The sequence below is a fragment of the Salmo salar genome, chromosome ssa29, assembly GCF_905237065.1.
Source record: "Salmo salar chromosome ssa29, Ssal_v3.1, whole genome shotgun sequence".
Lineage (NCBI taxonomy): Eukaryota > Metazoa > Chordata > Actinopteri > Salmoniformes > Salmonidae > Salmo > Salmo salar.
Window position 1 is genome coordinate 36,681,169 of NC_059470.1, and position 18,504 is coordinate 36,699,672.

The 18,504-nt window shown below is 47.1% G+C and overlaps 1 protein-coding gene across 1 annotated transcript in view; it reads right to left on the reverse strand.

Annotated features, from left to right (window-relative positions):
- The window catches only part of LOC106591314 (nuclear receptor coactivator 2), a 164,105-nt gene that overhangs the window by 89,441 nt on the left and 56,160 nt on the right, over positions 1 to 18,504 (reverse strand). The window contains 1 exon segment of the mRNA XM_045710715.1: positions 3,850 to 3,960. Within this exon segment, the coding sequence (XP_045566671.1) occupies positions 3,850 to 3,941 (92 nt within the window). The 5' untranslated portion in view covers positions 3,942 to 3,960.

Genomic DNA, 18,504 nt, shown 5'->3' on the forward strand with positions numbered 1-18,504 from the left:
GAGAGACAGAGACGGTTAGAAAGACAGAAAGACAGACAGACAGGGACAAATACAGAGAGTCAGACAGACAGAGAGAGAGAGACATGGAGAAAGAGAAAGCAGAAGCTTCCCATTCCTGACTCTGTTCACACTGATAGAACTGTGCTGAGCTGTCCAAGGTGTCACCTGTAGTAAAAAGGTACATGACAACAGCTTGGAGTTTGCCAAAAGGCACCTAAAGGACTCAGACCATGAGAAGAAAGATAGTCTGGTCTGATGAAACCAAGATTGAACTCTTTGGCCTAAATGCCAAGAGTCACGTCTGGAGGAAACCTGGCATCATCTCTACGGTGAAGCATGGTGTTGGCAACATCACGCTGTGGGGATGTTTTCTGCGGCAGGGACTGGGAGACTAGTCAGGATCGAGGAAAAGATGAACAGAGTAACTACAGAGAGATCCTTGATGAAAACCTGCTCCAGAGCGCTCATGACCTCAGACTGGGGCGAAGGTTCACCTTCCAACAGGACAATGACCCTAAGCACACAGCCAGGACAATGCAGGAGGTGCTTCGGGACAAGTCTGACTGTCCTTGAGTGGCCCAGCCAGAGCCCGGACTTGAACCCTATTTAACATCTCTGGTGAGACCTGAAAATAGCTGTGCAGCAACACTCCCCATCCAACCTGACAGAGATTGAGAGAATCTGCAGAGAAGAATGGGAGAAACTCCCCAAATATAGGTGTAACAAGCTTGTAGCGTCCTACCCAAGAAGACTCAAGGCTGTAATCACTGCCAAAGGTGCTTCAACAAAGTACTGAGTAAAGGGTCTGAATACTTATGTAAAAATGTGATATCTGGGGTTTTTTGTTCATACAGTTTTTCTTTGTCATTATGGGGTATTGTGTGTAGATTGATGAGAGGAAAAAACTATTTAATTAATTTTAGAATAAGGCTGTAATATAACAAAATGTGGAATAAGTCAATGGGTCTGAATACTTTCAGAATGCTCTGTGCATGTAAACAGGAGTAAGTGTGAACAGAAGCAGGATAAATAGATAGATTCTAAATGGTAACTGAAATCAGCGAACAGCAGTGTAGACATGGTAATAAACGAATCAATAATCATTTTAGCAGCAGTGTAGGTGTGAGGGAGAGCAGTAGTTAGCTATTTAACAGTCTTACGGTCAGGGGATAGAAGCTGTTTAGGAGTCTGTTGGTCTGTGCCTTGATGAACTGGTAGCACTGCTTCATACACCAGTAATTAGGAAGCGGTAGACAGGTGTCTTACCAGAGTTAGAATTATAACGGAAATATAGGGTTGACAATCATCATAATCATGATCAGCCAGCCAGGCGGTCAGCCAAGTCAGCCAGCCAGTCGGTCAGCCAAGTCAGGCGGTCAGCCAAGTCAGTCAGCCAATCGGTCAGCCAGCCAGGCGGTCAGCTGAGTCAGTCAGCCAGGCGGTCAGCCAAGTCAGTCAGCCAGGCGGTCAGCCAGCCAGGTGGTCAGCCAAGTCAGCCAGCCAGGCGGTCAGCCAAGTCAGTCAGCCAGGCGGTCAGCCAAGTCAGCCAGGCGGTCAGCCAAGTCAGCCAGCCAGGCGGTCAGCCAAGTCAGTCAGCCAGGCGGTCAGCCAGCCAGGCGGTCAGCCAAGTCAGCCAGGCAGTCAGCCAAGTCAGTCAGCCAGGCGGTCAGTCAGCCAGGCAGTCAGCCAAGTCAGTCAGCCAGGCGGTCAGTCAGCCAGGCAGTCAGCCAAGTCAGCCAGCCAGTCGGTCAGCCAGCCTTGTTTAACTGTACGTTTAGTTAAATAATCAGGTCTGTCTCTTACATAAGGTTAGGCTTATGATAAGTAGTTTATAACTCCACTAGCAGGCCTATAGCATCCTGAAGGTACTGTGCAGACTTAGAGCCGTGTTCAGTCTGTAGCTTTTCAGTCGCCTACAGAAAGTCAGAGTAAGAGCAAAGTAGTTTAGTATCGTAAAGTAGAGTTCCGTTTAGTTTAGTAGAGTTCAGTATCGTAAAGTAGAGTTCCGTTTAGTTTAGTAGAGTTCAGTATCGTAAAGTAGAGTTTAGTAGAGTTTAGTACAGTAGAGTTTAGTATAGTAGAGTTTAGTATAGTAGAGTTTAGTATAGTAGAGTAGAGTTTTGTATAGTAGAGCACAGTTTAGAATAGTTTAGTATTGCCAAGTAGAGTTTAGTAGAGCAGAGTTTAGTAGAGTGTAGTATAGTAAAGTTTAGTAGAGAATTGTCAAGTAGAGTTTAGTATAGTAGAGTATAGTAAAGTAGAGGTTAGTATAGTATAGAAGAGTTTAGTAGAGTATAGTAAAGTAGAGTTTAGTATAGTAGGGTTTAGTATAGCAGTAGAGTTTAGTATAGTATAGTAAAGTAGAGTTTAGTATAGTATAGTAGAGTTTAGTATAGTAGGGTTTAGTATAGTAGAGTTTAGTATAGTATAGTAAAGTAGAGTTTAGTATAGTAGAGTTTAGTATAGAAGAGTTTAGTATAGAAGAGTTTAGTATAGAAGAGTTTAGTAGAGTAGGGTTTAGTATAGTATAGTAAAGTAGAGTTTAGTATAGTATAGTAAAGTAGAGTTTAGTATAGTAGGGTTTAGTATAGTAAAGTAGAGTTTAGTATAGTAGGGTTTAGTATAGTATAGTAAAGTAGAGTTTAGTATAGTAGGGTTTAGTATAGTATAGTAAAGTAGAGTTTAGTATAGTAGAGTTTAGTACAGTAGAGTTTAGTATAGTAGAGTTTAGTATAGTAAAGTAGAGTTTAGTACAGTAGAGTTTAGTATAGTAGAGTTTAGTATAGCAAAGTAGAGTTTAGTATAGTAGAGTTTAGTACAGTAGAGTTTAGTATAGCAAAGTAGAGTTTAGTATAGTAGAGTTTAGTATAGTAAAGTAGAGTTTAGTATAGTAGAGTTTAGTATAGTAAAGTAGAGTTTAGTAGTGTATAGTAGGGTTTAGTATAGTATAGCCAAGAAGTGTTTAGTATAGTAGAATTTAATATAGTAAAGTCACATTTAGTATAGTAGAGTAGAATTTAGCATAGTAGAGTTTAGTATAGTAAAGTCGAGTTTAGTATAGTAAAGTATAGTTTAGTATAGTATAGTAGAGTCAAGCAGAGTTTAGCATAGTAGAGTAGAGTTTAGTATAGTTTACTATAGTAGAGTTTAGCATAGTAAAGTCGCGTTTAGTATAGTATAGTTTAGTATAGTAAAGTTTAGTATAGTAGAGTCAAGTAGAGTTTAGCATAGTAGAGTAGAGTTTAGTAGAGTTTAGTATAGTATAGTAGAGTTTAGTATAGTATAGCCAAGAAGTGTTTAGTATAGTAGAATTTAGTAGAGTTTAGTATAGTAAAGTTTAGTAGAGTATAGTCAAGTACAGTTTAGTATAGTAGAGATTAGTATATATATTAAAGTCGAGTTTAGTATAGTAAAGGAGAGTTTACTATAGTAAAGTTTAGTGTAGTAGAGTATAGTAAAGTAGAGTTTATGATAGTAGAGTTTAGTATAGTAAAGTAAAGTAGAGTTTAGTATTGTAAAGTGTAGTATAGTAGAGTTTATTATAGTATTGCCAAGTAAAGTAGAGTTTAGTAGAGTTTAGTATAGTAAAGTAGAGTAGAGTTTAGTAGAGTAGAGTAGAGTTTAGTAGAGTTTAGTAGAGTTTAGTAGATTTAGCATAGTAAAGTAGAGTAGAGTTTAGTAGATTTAGCATAGTAAAGTAGAGTAGAGTTTAGTAGATTTAGCATAGTAAAGTAGAGTAGAGTTTAGTAGATTTAGCATAGTAAAGTAGAGTAGAGTTTAGTAGAGTTTAGCATAGTAAAGTAGAGTAGAGTTTAGTAGATTTAGCATTGTAAAGACAGCTGTTCCTACCTGGGACCCAGCAGGTCAGAGGAACATTCTTTGCGTTTCCGCGACTCGACCCTTGCAGCAGGGTTCGAGGGGTTTTCACCAACGCCACTCATCCTCACTGCATATCAGCGTCTGTTATAGGGAGCACACAGAACAGAGTTTAAACTTATTTCACACAGAACAGAGTTTAGACATACAATGCATTCGGTAAGTATTCAGACCCCATCACTTCTTCCACACTTTGTTACGTTACAGCCTTATTCTAAAATGGATTAAATAAAATAAAAAAATAAAAATGTATCTACACACAATACCCCATAATGACATCACAATACCCCATAATGACATCACAATAGCCCATAATGACATCACAATATCCCATAATGACAAAATGTAAACAGGTTTTTAGAAATGTTACAAAATGTATTAAACATAAATAAAACTGAAATAAGTATTCAGACCCTTTGCTATGAGACTCGAAATTGAGCTCAGGTGCATCCTGCTCCATTGATCTTCCTTGAGATGTTTCTACAACTTGGAATCCACCTGTGGTAAATTCAATTGATTGGACATGATTTGGAAAGGCGCACAGCTGTCTATATAAGGTCCCACAGTTGACAGTGCATGTCAGAGCCAAAACCAAGTCATGAGGTCGAAGGAATTGTCCATAGAGCTCTGAGACAGGATTGTGTCGAGGCCCAGATCTGGGGAAGGTACCAAAACATTTCTGCAGCATTGAAGGTCCCCAAGAACACAGTGGCCTCCATCATTCTTAAATGGAAGAAGTTTGGAGCCACCAAGACTCATCCTAGAGCTGGCCTCCCAGCCAAACTGAGCAATCTGGGGAGAAGGGCCTTGGTCAGGGAGGTGACCAAGAACCCGATGGTAAGTCTGACAGATCTCTAGAGTTCCTCTGTGGAGATGGGAGAACCTTCCAGAAGGACAACCATCTCTGCAGCACTCCAACAATCAGGCCTTTATGGTAAAGTGGCCAGATGGAAGCCACTCCTCAGTAAAAGGCACATGACAGCCCTCTTGGAGTTTGCCAAAAGACACCTAAAGACTCTCAGACCATGAAACCAAGATTGAACTCTTTGGCCTAAATGCCAAGCGTCACGTCTGGAGGAAACCTGGCACCATCCCTACGGTGAAGCATGGTGGTGGCAACATCATGCTGTGGGGATGTTTTTCAGCGGCAGGGACTGGGAAACTAGTCAGGATCGAGGGAAAGATGAACGGAGTAAAGTACAGAGAGATCCTTGATGAAAACCTGCTCCAGAGCGCTCAGGACCTCAGACTGGGGTGAAGGTTCACCTTCCAACAGGACAGCGACCCTAAGCACACAGCCAAGACAATGCAGGAGTGGCTTCGGGACAAGTCTCTGAATGTCCTTGAGTGGCGCAGCCAGAGCCTGGACTTGAACCTGATCAAACATCTCTGGAGAGACCTGAAAATAGCTGTGCAGCGACGCTCCCCATCCAACCTGACAGAGCTTGAGAGGATCTGCAGAGAAGAATGGGAGAAACTCCCCAAATACACGTGTCCCAAGCTTGTAGCGTCATACCCAAGAAGACTTAAGGCTGTAATTGCTGCCAAAGGAGCTTCAACAAAGTACTGAGTAAAGGGACTGAATACTTATGTAAATGCAATATTTCATAAAAAAAAAAAAAACTGTTTTATACATTTGCAAACATTTCTAAAAACCTGTTTTGGTTTGTCATTATGGGGTATTGTGTGTAGTAGATTGATGAGGAAAAAAAACAGAACTAATTCATCCATTTTAGAATAAGGCTGTAACGTAACAAAATGTGGAAAAAGTCAAGGGGTCTGAATACTTTCTGAATGCTCTGTATCACAAACAGAACAGAGATATAGCAAGACAACATTGTACAAGTGACAGATAACACCAGTGATCAGTTATGGGGGTAGTCTGACTGAGCGCCAAAGTGAAAGGGAATCTTAGACTCATCACCAAGTGAACTCTCTGTTGGGCTATGAGGGGCTCACACACACACACACACACACACACACACACACACACACACACACACACACACACACACACACACACACACACACACACACACACACACACACACACACACACACACACACACACACACACACACACACACACACACACACACACACACGTGCCCCAACGCTGGTGGCACTGGTTGATCCAACGCAGGAGGAACGAGTGAAAGTGGAGCGGAGAAACAGATTCAATTATTTCCTTGTGATGGTGCCACTCTCCCCAGAGAGACTGAAACGAGAGCGCTGAGTGAGAAAGAGCGAGATGGAAAGAGAGATGAAGAGACTGGGGAGACAGTGAGAGCTCCCCACTCACCCCAATAACTGTGTGCTCAGCTACAGTGACGAAAGTGAGACAGTTTGTGGACTGAGGAGAGAGTGAGACAGTTTGTTGACTGAGGAGAGAGTGAGACAGTTTGTTGACTGAGGACAGAGTGAGACAGTTTGTTGACTGAGGAGAGAGTGAGACAGTTTGTTGACTGAGGACAGAGTGAGACAGTTTGTTGACTGAGGACAGAGTGAGACAGTTTGTTGACTGAGGAGAGAGTGAGACAGTTTGTTGACTGAGGAGAGAGTGAGACAGTTTGTTGACTGAGGAGAGAGTGAGACAGTTTGTTGACTGAGGAGAGAGTGAGACAGTTTGTTGACTGAGGAGAGAGTGAGACAGTTTGTTGACTGAGGACAGAGTGAGACAGTTTGTTGACTGAGGAGTGAGACAGTTTGTTGACTGAGGAGTGAGACAGTTTGCTGCCTGAGTTTCTAAACACTTTATTTCAGAATCTCTCTTAACTTTGTCCCCTCAATAAGTGCCCCCCTTTAAATCTAAGGTGACAAGCAAAGCTCTAATCGACTCTAAGCAGGGATGTTCAACGCCAGTCCAGGAGGTTCCAAACACTTGTGTTTTTTGTTTCTACCTGGTAGTAAATTGCACTCTGGTGTCCCAGGTCTGAATTAGTCCATTATTAGAAGGAGAGGAAGGAAAACCAGAAGTGTTTTGACCCTCCAGGACTGACAATTAACAGCCCTGCCTCCCACCACTGGCCTGAGTGTCGTGTCGGCATGCCTTGACCTTAACGATTCAATAAGCAATTATTGACAGCTGATGTCTTTTTTAATAACCAGCCGGCAGCAAGATGGGGTCTGCTGCTCGGTAATAAGACCGGGAAGTTACCGTCTGCTGCTCGGTAATAAGACCGGGAGGTTACCGTCTGCTGCTCGGTAATACGACCGGGAGGTTACCGTCTGCTGCTCGGTAATACGACCGGGAGGTTACCGTCTGCTGCTCGGTAATACGACCGGGAGGTTACCGTCTGCTGCACGGTAATACGACCGGGAGGTTACCGTCTGCTGCACGGTAATACGACCGGGAGGTTACCGTCTGCTGCACGGTAATACGACCTGGAGGTTACCGTCTGCTGCTCGGTAATAAGACCTGGAGGTTACCGTCTGCTGCTCGTGTAACACGACCTGGAGGTTACCGTCTGCTGCTCGGTAATACGACCTGGAGGTTACCGTCTGCTGCTCGGTAATACGACCTGGAGGTTACCGTCTGCTGCTCGGTATCGACCGGGAGGTTACCGTCTGCTGCTCGGTAATACGACCTGGAGGTTACCGTCTGCTGCTCGGTAATACGACCGGGAGGTTACCGTCTGCTGCTCGGTAATACGACCTGGAGGTTACCGTCTGCTGCACGGTAATACGACCGGGAGGTTACCGTCTGCTGCACGGTAATACGACCTGGAGGTTACCGTCTGCTGCTCGGTAATACGACCGGGAGGTTACCGTCTGCTGCACGGTAATCCGACCGGGAGGTTACCGTCTGCTGCTCGGTAATACGACCGGGAGGTTACCGTCTGCTGCACGGTAATACGACCTGGAGGTTACCGTCTGCTGCTCGGTAATACGACCTGGAGGTTACCGTCTGCTGCTCGGTAATACGACCGGGAGGTTACCGTCTGCTGCACGGTAATCCGACCGGGAGGTTACCGTCTGCTGCACGGTAATCCGACCGGGAGGTTACCGTCTGCTGCTCGGTAATACGACCGGGAGGTTACCGTCTGCTGCACGGTAATATGACCTGGAGGTTACCGTCTGTTGCTCGGTAATCCGACCGGGAGGTTACCGTCTGCTGCTCGGTAATAAGACCTGGAGGTTACCGTCTGCTGCACGGTAATAAGACCGGGAGGTTACCGTCTGCTGCTCGGTAATACGACCTGGAGGTTACCGTCTGCTGCACGGTAATACGACCTGGAGGTTACAGTCTGCTGCACGGTAATACGACCTGGAGGTTACCGTCTGCTGCACGGTAATACGACCTGGAGGTTACCGTCTGCTGCTCGGTAATACGACCTGGAGGTTACCGTCTGCTGCTCGGTAATACGACCTGGAGGTTACCGTCTGCTGCTCGGTAATAAGACCTGGAGGTTACCGTCTGCTGCACGGTAATAAGACCGGGAGGTTACCGTCTGCTGCTCGGTAATAAGACCGGGAGGTTACCGTCTGCTGCTCGGTAATACGACCGGGAGGTTACCGTCTGCTGCTCGGATATCGACCGGGAGGTTACCGTCTGCTGCTCGCGTAATACGACCGGGAGGTTACCGTCTGCTGCACGGTAATACGACCGGAAGGTTACCGTCTGCTGCTCGGTAATACGACCTGGAGGTTACCGTCTGCTGCTCGGTAATACGACCTGGAGGTTACCGTCTGCTGCTCGGTAATACGACCTGGAGGTTACCGTCTGCTGCTCGGTAATACGACCTGGAGGTTACCGTCTGCTGCTCGGTAATACGACCTGGAGGTTACCGTCTGCGGCTCGGTAATACGACCGGGAGGTTACCGTCTGCTGCACGGTAATACGACCGGGAGGTTACCGTCTGCTGCTCGGTAATACGACCGGGAGGTTACCGTCTGCTGCTCGGTAATACGACCTGGAGGTTACCGTCTGCTGCACGGTAATACGACCGGGAGGTTACCGTCTGCTGCACGGTAATACGACCGGGAGGTTACCGTCTGCTGCACGGTAATACGACCTGGAGGTTACCGTCTGCTGCTCGGTAATACGACCTGGAGGTTACCGTCTGCTGCTCGGTAATACGACCGGGAGGTTACCGTCTGCTGCACGGTAATACGACCGGGAGGATACCGTCTGCTGCACGGTAATCCGACCGGGAGGTTACCGTCTGCTGCTCGGTAATACGACCGGGAGGTTACCGTCTGCTGCACGGTAATACGACCTGGAGGTTACCGTCTGCTGCTCGGTAATACGACCTGGAGGTTACCGTCTGCTGCTCGGTAATACGACCTGGAGGTTACCGTCTGCTGCTCGGTAATACGACCTGGAGGTTACCGTCTGCTGCTCGGTAATACGACCTGGAGGTTACCGTCTGCTGCTCGGTAATACGACCGGGAGGTTACCGTCTGCTGCACGGTAATACGACCGGGAGGTTACCGTCTGCTGCTCGGTAATACGACCGGGAGGTTACCGTCTGCTGCTTTCGGTAATACGACCTGGAGGTTACCGTCTGCTGCACGGTAATACGACCGGGAGGTTACCGTCTGCTGCACGGTAATACGACCGGGAGGTTACCGTCTGCTGCACGGTAATACGACCGGGAGGTTACCGTCTGCTGCTCGGTAATACGACCTGGAGGTTACCGTCTGCTGCTCGGTAATACGACCGGGAGGTTACCGTCTGCTGCACGGTAATACGACCGGGAGGTTACCGTCTGCTGCACGGTAATCCGACCGGGAGGTTACCGTCTGCTGCTCGGTAATACGACCGGGAGGTTACCGTCTGCTGCACGGTAATACGACCTGGAGGTTACCGTCTGCTGCTCGGTAATCCGACCTGGAGGTTACCGTCTGCTGCTCGGTAATACGACCTGGAGGTTACCGTCTGCTGCACGGTAATACGACCTGGAGGTTACCGTCTGCTGCTCGGTAATACGACCTGGAGGTTACCGTCTGCTGCTCGGTAATACGACCTGGAGGTTACCATCTGCTGCACGGTAATACGACCGGGAGGTTACCGTCTGCTGCTCGGTAATACGACCTGGAGGTTACCGTCTGCTGCACGGTAATACGACCTGGAGGTTACCGTCTGCTGCACGGTAATACGACCTGGAGGTTACCATCTGCTGCACGGTAATACGACCGGGAGGTTACCGTCTGCTGCTCGGTAATGCGACCTGGAGGTTACCGTCTGCTGCTCGGTGGATGAGTGTGAGAGCATTTTTTTTGTTTTTGCCCTTTTTGATATTCTCTATTTTTGCATAATTTTGATATTGAATGTTCTCAGATCTTCAACCAAAACCGTAACGGCAACCTGAGTTTACAAATAACAAAAACAATCCATATTTATTTATGTATTTATTTAAATTAACAAAGTTATGCAATTTCCTGTGTGAAAAAGTAATTGCCTCCTTAACACTCAATAACTGGTTGTTCCACATTTAGCTGCAATGACTCCAACCAAACACTTCCTGTAGTTGTTGATCAGTCTCTCTGATCTCTGCCTTAAATCGACATCCACGTCTTTGGCGCCCGGAGGAACAGCGGGTTAACTGCCTTGTTCAGGGGCAGAACAACAGATTTTTACCTTGTCAACTCAGGGATTCGATCTAGCAACCTTTCGGTTACTGGTCCAATGCTCTAACCACTAGGCTACCTGCCGCCTCTACGCTCTAACCACTAGGCTACCTGCCGCCTCCACGCTCTAACCACTAGGCTACCTGCCGCCTCTACGCTCTAACCACTAGGCTACCTGCCGCCTCTACGCTCTAACCACTAGGCTACCTGCCGCCTCTACGCTCTAACCACTAGGCTACCTGCCGCCTCTACGCTCTAACCACTAGGCTACCTGCCGCCCTACGCTCTAACCACTAGGCTACCTGCCGCCTCTACGCTCTAACCACTAGGCTACCTGCCGCCTCTACGCTCTAACCACTAGGCTACCTGCCGCCTCTACGCTCTAACCACTAGGCTACCTGCCACCTCTACACTCTAACCACTAGGCTACCTGCCACCTAAAAACTCTAACCACTAGGCTACCAGCCACCTCTACACTCTAACCACTAGGCTACCTGCCACCTCTACACTCTAACCACTAGGCTACCTGCCGCCTCTACACTATAACCACTAGGCTACCTGCCGCCTCTACACTCTAACCACTAGGCTACCTGCCGCCTCTACGCTCTAACCACTAGGCTACCTGCCGCCTCTACGCTCTAACCACTAGGCTACCTGCCGCCTCTACGCTCTAACCACTAGGCTACCTGCCGCCTCTACACTCTAACCACTAGGCTACCTACCGCCTCTACACTCTAACCACTAGGCTACCTGCCGCCTCTACACTCTAACCACTAGGCTACCTGCCGCCTCTACACTCTAACCACTAGGCTACCTGCCACCTCTACGCTCTAACCACTAGGCTACCTGCCGCCTCTACACTCTAACCACTAGGCTACCTGCCGCCTCTACACTCTAACCACTAGGCTACCTGCCGCCTCTACACTCTAACCACTAGGCTACCTGCCGCCTCTACACTCTAACCACTAGGCTACCTGCCGCCTCTACACTCTAACCACTAGGCTACCTGCCGTTCTATACAGAGCTGCTTTAACTCAGCGACATAATGACACTAAGAATGTTTACATATCTCATCTCATATGTATATACTGTATCCTTCACTATCCATTCTTTACTATCTATTGCATCTTAGCCGCTCTGTCGCTGCTCATCCATATATTTTATACTTATATATTCTCATCCCATTCCTTTACTAGATTATGTGTATTAGGTTTTGCTGTGGAATTGTTAGATATTATCTGTTAGAGATTCCTACACTGTCGGATCTAGAAGCACAAGCATTTCACTACACTCGCATTAACATCTGCTAACCACGTGGTATCTGACCAATAACATTTGATTTGTGTTTTTTTCAAAACACAAACTACTCATTTCAAGTCCTGCCACATCATCACCATTTGGGATTAGGTCTGGACATTGACTAGGCCGTTCCAAAACTTCAAATGTGTTACTTTTTAAACATTTTCATGTAGACTTGACTGTGTTTTCAAAGTCTAGACATAATCCCAATTGAGATGATGTGGCAGGACTTGAAATGAGCAGTTTGTGCTTAAAAACCAACAAATATTGCTGAGTTTAAGCAGTTTCGCATGGAAGAGAGTGGGGCAAAATTCCTCCACAGCGACGTGAGAGACTGATCAATAACTACAGGAAGTGGTTGGTTGGAGTCATTGCAGCTAAAAGGTGGAACAACCAGTCACTGAGTGTTAAGAAGGCAACTTACTTTTTCACACAAGGGGCATTGTGGGTGTTGCATAACTTAGTTTATGAAGTAAAATGAAATAAGTCATTGTTGTGTTATTTTCTTCACTCGGGATCACTTTATACGATCTTCAGCCAATATCAGATAACATTTAGTATGAGAAATATGCAAAAGTAGAGAACATTTGAAAGGGGGGGGGGAATACTTTTTCACAGCACTGTATACTGAGGTGTCTCCTCTCCGTACAGTCGTTCATCCAGCGACCGTAGTAGATTTTCTGGTTCAGTCCTACCAGACAGGTCAGTGAGGTACTAGAGAGAGGGAGAGAGAGAGGTGGGGAGTGCAATGACAGCTAGGGAAAGAGCTAGGGAAAGAGCTAGGGAAAGAGCTAGGGAAAGAGCTAGGGAAAGAGCTAGGGAAAGAGCTAGGGAAAGAGCTAGGGAAAGAGCTAGGGAAAGAGCTAGGGAAAGAGCTAGGGAGAAACGAGTGAGGAGAGAAACAGCCAGACCGGTGCAGTACAGTGTGTTGTGTTAAACTCTGAGCCACAGTTAACCATGGTAACGGCCACAGCACACTGTGTTCTGTTCTCAACCATTACATAAGACTGAACAGCACAGAACAGCAGCACTATAAGACGGCTCAGCTAGCGTTAGCCTAGCGTAGCGCCAGCCAGCACATGTCAAAAGGGAGGAGTTACCCATTGCTCTAGCTAGCTCCAATCTCCCTGCTGGATTGCATTGGCCTACTTAAGCCTAATGACAGCAGGGTCTGTGTTGCAGCAATAAGTGAAATCAAAGCTGTGGAGATGCAGAGAGATGCAGAGAGAGAGAGGCAGAGAGAGAGAGAGAGAGAGAGAGCGAGAGAGAGAGAGCTGCAGAGAGAGAGAGAGAGAGAGAGAGAAAGAGATGCAGAGAGAGAGAGAGAGATGCAGAGAGAGAGAGAGAGAGATGCAGAGAGAGAGAGAGATGCAGAGAGAGAGAGAGAGATGCAGAGAGAGAGAGAGAGAGAGAGAGATGCAGAGAGAGAGAGATGCAGAGAGAGAGAGAGAGATGCAGAGAGAGAGAGAGATGCAGAGAGAGAGAGAGAGAGAGAGAGAGAGAGAGAGAGAGAGAGATGCGGAGAGAGAGAGAGAGAGATGCAGAGAGAGAGAGAGAGAGATGCAGAGAGAGAGAGAGAGAGAGAGAGAGAGATGCAGAGAGAGAGAGAGATGCAGAGAGAGAGCAGATGCAGAGAGAGAGAGAGAGAGAGAGAGAGCAGAGAGAGAGAGAGAGAGAGAGATGCAGGAGAGAGAGAGAGATGCAGAGAGAGAGAGAGAGAGAGAGATGCAGAGAGAGAGAGAGAGATGCAGAGAGAGAGAGAGAGAGGGTGCAGAGAGAGAGAGAGAGAGAGAGAGAGAGAGAGACAGAGAGAGAGAGAGAGAGAGAGAGAGAGAGAGAGAGAGAGAGAGAGAGACAGAGAGAGAGAGAGAGAGAGAGAGAGAGAGAGAGAGAGAGAGAGAGAGAGAGAGAAAACCTGGCTGCCCAGAGAGGACAGGCTGTGCTCACTCTGCTCCAGGGGAGAGGTAGACCTAAGAGAACATTAATTTCCCCAAATTATCATTCTGTACAAAGAATTTGAAACTATACAAGATGAAGAAAAAATGTAGTATTTATTGGGTGAAAAGCCAAATATGTGTCCTCCTGCCACAACCTGAGGGATAGCCAAATATGTGTCCTCCTGCCACAACCTGAGGGATAGACAAATATGTGTCCTCCTGCCACAACCTGAGGGATAGCCAAATATGTGTCCTCCTGCCACAACCTGAGGGATAGCCAGTGAAAAGCCAAATATGTGTCCTCCTGCCACAACCTGAGGGATAGCCAGTGAAAAGCCAAATATGTGTCCTCCTGCCACAACCTAAGGGATAGCCAGTGAAAAGCCAAATATGTGTCCTCCTGCCACAACCTGAGGGATAGCCAGTGAAAAGTGCAATGTAATGTCAATAAAATGTCCCATTTAGTTTTGTCTTTCATACCAGGTCATGTGTCTTCTCAGTCAGGTTGAGACTGGTCTACTACTATTGCTGTAATGTATTATTCTCATTAATATTGTTGTTGTAGTTGCTAATAATGGTAATCCCATTTCCACTACTACTAGTATTATTGCTGTTGGTCACATCATTCTTGTTAAATGTATACTTTGACAATGTAAGTAATTTAACTTGCCATGTCAAAGTCTATTGAATTGAATTGAGAGGCAGAAAAGGGGACGGAGAGAGAGAGAATTGCATTACTGTGAAGGGGACAAACAGTTCTTTAACAGATTGATGGCTTTGAATATGCCACCAGTGAACAAGGACAGACATTATTGCAGAGCCAGGAGCCTCATCGCAGAGCCAGGAGCCTCATCGCAGAGCCTCATCGCAGAGCCAGGAGCCTCATCGCAGAGCCAGGAACCTCATCGCAGAGCCATGAGCCTCATCTGCATCCCTTATGACACCCTTCACCCTATTTAGTGCTTTACTTTTGCCCAGGACTCATAAGGAATACGGTGTCATTTAGGACCAAGCCAGGATCATTGTGTGAACTGTGAGTGACAAGACACTGATCCACAACAACGCTATGGAGTAGTGATGATTGCCATGAGGGTGTCTCTGCATGTCCTACTGCTGCTCTCAGGGTCTCTGCATGTCCTACTGCTGCTCTCGGGGTCTCTGCATGTCCTACTGCTGCTCTCAGGGTCTCTGCATGTCCTACTGCTGCTCTCAGGGTCTCTGCATGTCCTACTGCTGCTCTCGGGGTCTCTGCATGTCCTACTGCTGCTCTCGGGGTCTGCTTGGTGTCCTTGGTGTTGAGCTGCTTAGTGTCGGCCTGCTTAGCGTCGGCCTGCTTAGTGTCGGCCTGCTTAGCGTCGGCCTGCTTAGCGTCGGCCTGCTTAGCGTTCTTAGTGTCGGCCTGCTTAGCGTTCTTAGTGTCGGCCTGCTTAGTGTCGGCCTGCTTAGCGTCGGCCTGCTTAGCGTCGGCCTGCTTAGCGTCGGCCTGCTTAGCGTTCTTAGCGTTGGCCTGCTTAGCGTTGAGCTGCTTAGCGTTGGCCTGCTTAGCGTTGGCCTGCTTAGCGTTGGCCTGCTTAGCGTTGGCCTGCTTAGCGTTGAGCTGCTTAGCGTTGAGCTGCTTAGCGTTGGCCTGCTTAGCGTTGAGCTGCTTGCAGAATATCCTTCTAGAGCGATTGATTGGTATTCTTACATTAGCGAGGCTGTACATCACTCAAGTCATTTAATGTGATATGCAACATTAGCATCTCCCCACCTCTAAATGACCATCCATCAGAGTAGCTGCATATGAACCAGCCATAACATTGTCCATCGCTATTACTTTTAACACACAATCTGATTCGCAGAGTCCCTCTCCCAATCAGAGCGAGTCACTATATTCCCATTGATTCTGATTGGCTGTTACCATCCTTCCCAGCCTGTAGTACTTTGAGCTGTTGAATTTTATTGGCTGTTGCCATCCCTACAGCATGTAAGTGCTTTGGACGGTTGGATATGATTGGTTGCCTGGTTCTCATTGACCTTAGCGGCCCCTGTTCAGGCACCGTCTGTGTGCGTGTGTGTGTGAGAGACCATCGTAACTTAACGCCACCCTGACAATGACAGCCGGCACATCTCAATGGCACCACTACACACACACACACACACACACACACACACACACACACACACACACACACACACACACACACACACACACACACACACACACACACACACACACACACACACACACACACACACACACTCTAGTCTCTATACAGGGTCCTGTGACATGCCATCTCTAATCCTCCAGGATGTCCTCTGCTCTGTCAGAGGGCTTCTATTAACAGCAGGGCGTATGTCATCGATTCAATTATGTCATCAACGTATGTCATTGACTCGATCTGATACAGTGATGCATTGTGGATAGCAGAATGATGGCGCCGGACTCTGCCGTCTTATCGGCTCTTAACCATGCTATTCTTTTTTTTTTTTCTTGTTGTTCGTAACTTGTTTTGTACATAATGTTGCTGCTACCGTCTCTTATGACCGAAAAGAGCTTCTGGACATCAGAACTGGGACTGCTCACCTCAAACTGGACGAAGAGTTCTTCTTCAAATGAGTCGGACGGGAAGGATATACTACAAACACCCGGCCAGGCCCAGATCCCCGTGATTCGCTGGAGAAGAAAACTGAGATTTCGCGGGAAAGAGATCAAGGTGCCTTGTGAAGATCAGGCAACGAGTGGCTAATCTGCCTTTGCCTTCCCTTCCTGCTAGCTAATGTTCAATCGCTGGAAAATAAAAGGGATGAACTGAAAGCCTGTTTATCCTACCGACAGGACATTAAAAACTGTAACATCTTATGTTTCACCAAGTCGTGGGTGAACGACGACATTAAGAACATACAGCTGGCAGGTTATTCACTCTATCGGCAGGACAGAACAGCAGCCTCCGGTAAGACACGGGGCGGGGGCCTATGCATTTATGTAAACAACAGCTGGTGCCAGATATCTAAGGAAGTCTCAAGGTTTTGCTCGCCTGAGGTTGAGTATCTCATGATAAGCTGTAGACCACACTACCTACCTAGAGAGTTTTCATATGTATTCTTTGTAGCTGTTTACATACCACTATAGTCAGAGGCTGGCACTAAGACAGCATTGAATGAGCTGTATTCCACAATAAGCAAACAAGAAAACGCTCACCCAGAGGCGGCACTCCCAGTAGCCGTGGGACTTTAATGCAGGGAAACTTAAATCTGTTTTATCAAATTTCTATCAGCATGTTAAATGTGCAACCAGCGGGGAAAAAAACAACTCTTGACCACCTTTACTCCACAAAGATGCGTACAAAGCTCTCCCTCGCCCTTCCCTCGCCCTTCAATTGGCAAATCGGAAAATAATTCTATCCTCCTGATTCCTGCTTACGAGCAAAAATTTAAGCAGGAAGCACCAGTGACTCGGTCTATAAAAAATGTGGTCAGATGAAGCAGATGCTAAAACGACAGGACTGTTTTGCTATCACAGATTGGAACATGTTCTGGGATTCTTCCGATGGCATTGAGGAGTACACCACATCAGTCACTGGCTTTATGAATAAGTGCATCGATGACGTCGTCCCCACAGTGACCGTACGTACATACCACAACCAGAAGTCATGGATTACAGACAACATCCGCACTGAGCTAAAGGCTCGAGCTGCCGCTTTCAAGGAGCGGGACTCTAACCCAGAAGCTTATAAGAAATCCTGCTATGACCTCCCACGAACCATCAAACAGGCAAAGCATCAGTACAGGACTAAGATCGAATTGTACTACACCGGCTCCGACGCTCGTCGGATGTGGCAGGCCTAAATGACTACCGACCCCTAGCACTCACGTCAGTAGCCATGAAGTGCTTTGAAAGGCTGGTCATGGTTCACATCAACACCATTATCCCAGAAACCCTAGACCCACTCCAATTTGCATACTGCCCCAACAGATCCACAGATGATGCAATCTCTATTGCACTCCACACTGCCCTTTCCCACCTGGACAAAAGGGACACCTATGTGAGAATGCTGATCATTGACTACAGCTTAGCGTTCAACACCATAGTGCCCTCAAAGCTCATCACTAAGCTAAGGATCCTGGGACTAAACACCTCCCTCTGCAACTGGATCCTGGACTTCCTGACGGGCCGCCCCCAGGTGGTGAGGGTAGTTAACAACACATCTGCCACACTGATCCTCAACATGGGGGCCCCTCAGGGGTACGTGCTCAGTCCCCTCCTGTACTCCCTGTTCACTCATGACTGCACGGCCAGGCACGACTCCAACACCATCATTAAGTTTGTTGATGAGAAAAGTGGTAGGCCTGATCACCAACAACGATGAGACAGCCTATAGGGAGGAGGTCAGAGACCTGACCATGTGGTGCCAGTACAACAACCTCTCCCTCAACGTAATCAAAACAACGGAGATGATTGTGGACTACAGGAAAAGGAGGACCAGGCACGCCGCCATTCTCATCGACGGGCCTGTAGTGGAGCAGGTTGAGAGGTTCAAGTTCCTTGGTGTCCACATCACCAACAAACTAACATTGTCCAAACACACCAAGACAGTTGTGAAGAGGGCACAACAAAACCTATTCCCCCTCAGGAGATTGAAAAGATTTGGCATGGGTCCTCAGATCCTCAAAAGGTTTTACAGCTGCACCATCGAGAGCATCCTGACGGGTTACATCGCTGCATGGTATGGCAACTGCTCGGCCTCCGACAGCAAGGCACTACAGAGGGTAGTGCGTACGGCCCAGTACAACACTGGGGCCAAGCTTCCTGCCATCCAGGACCTCTATACCAGGCGGT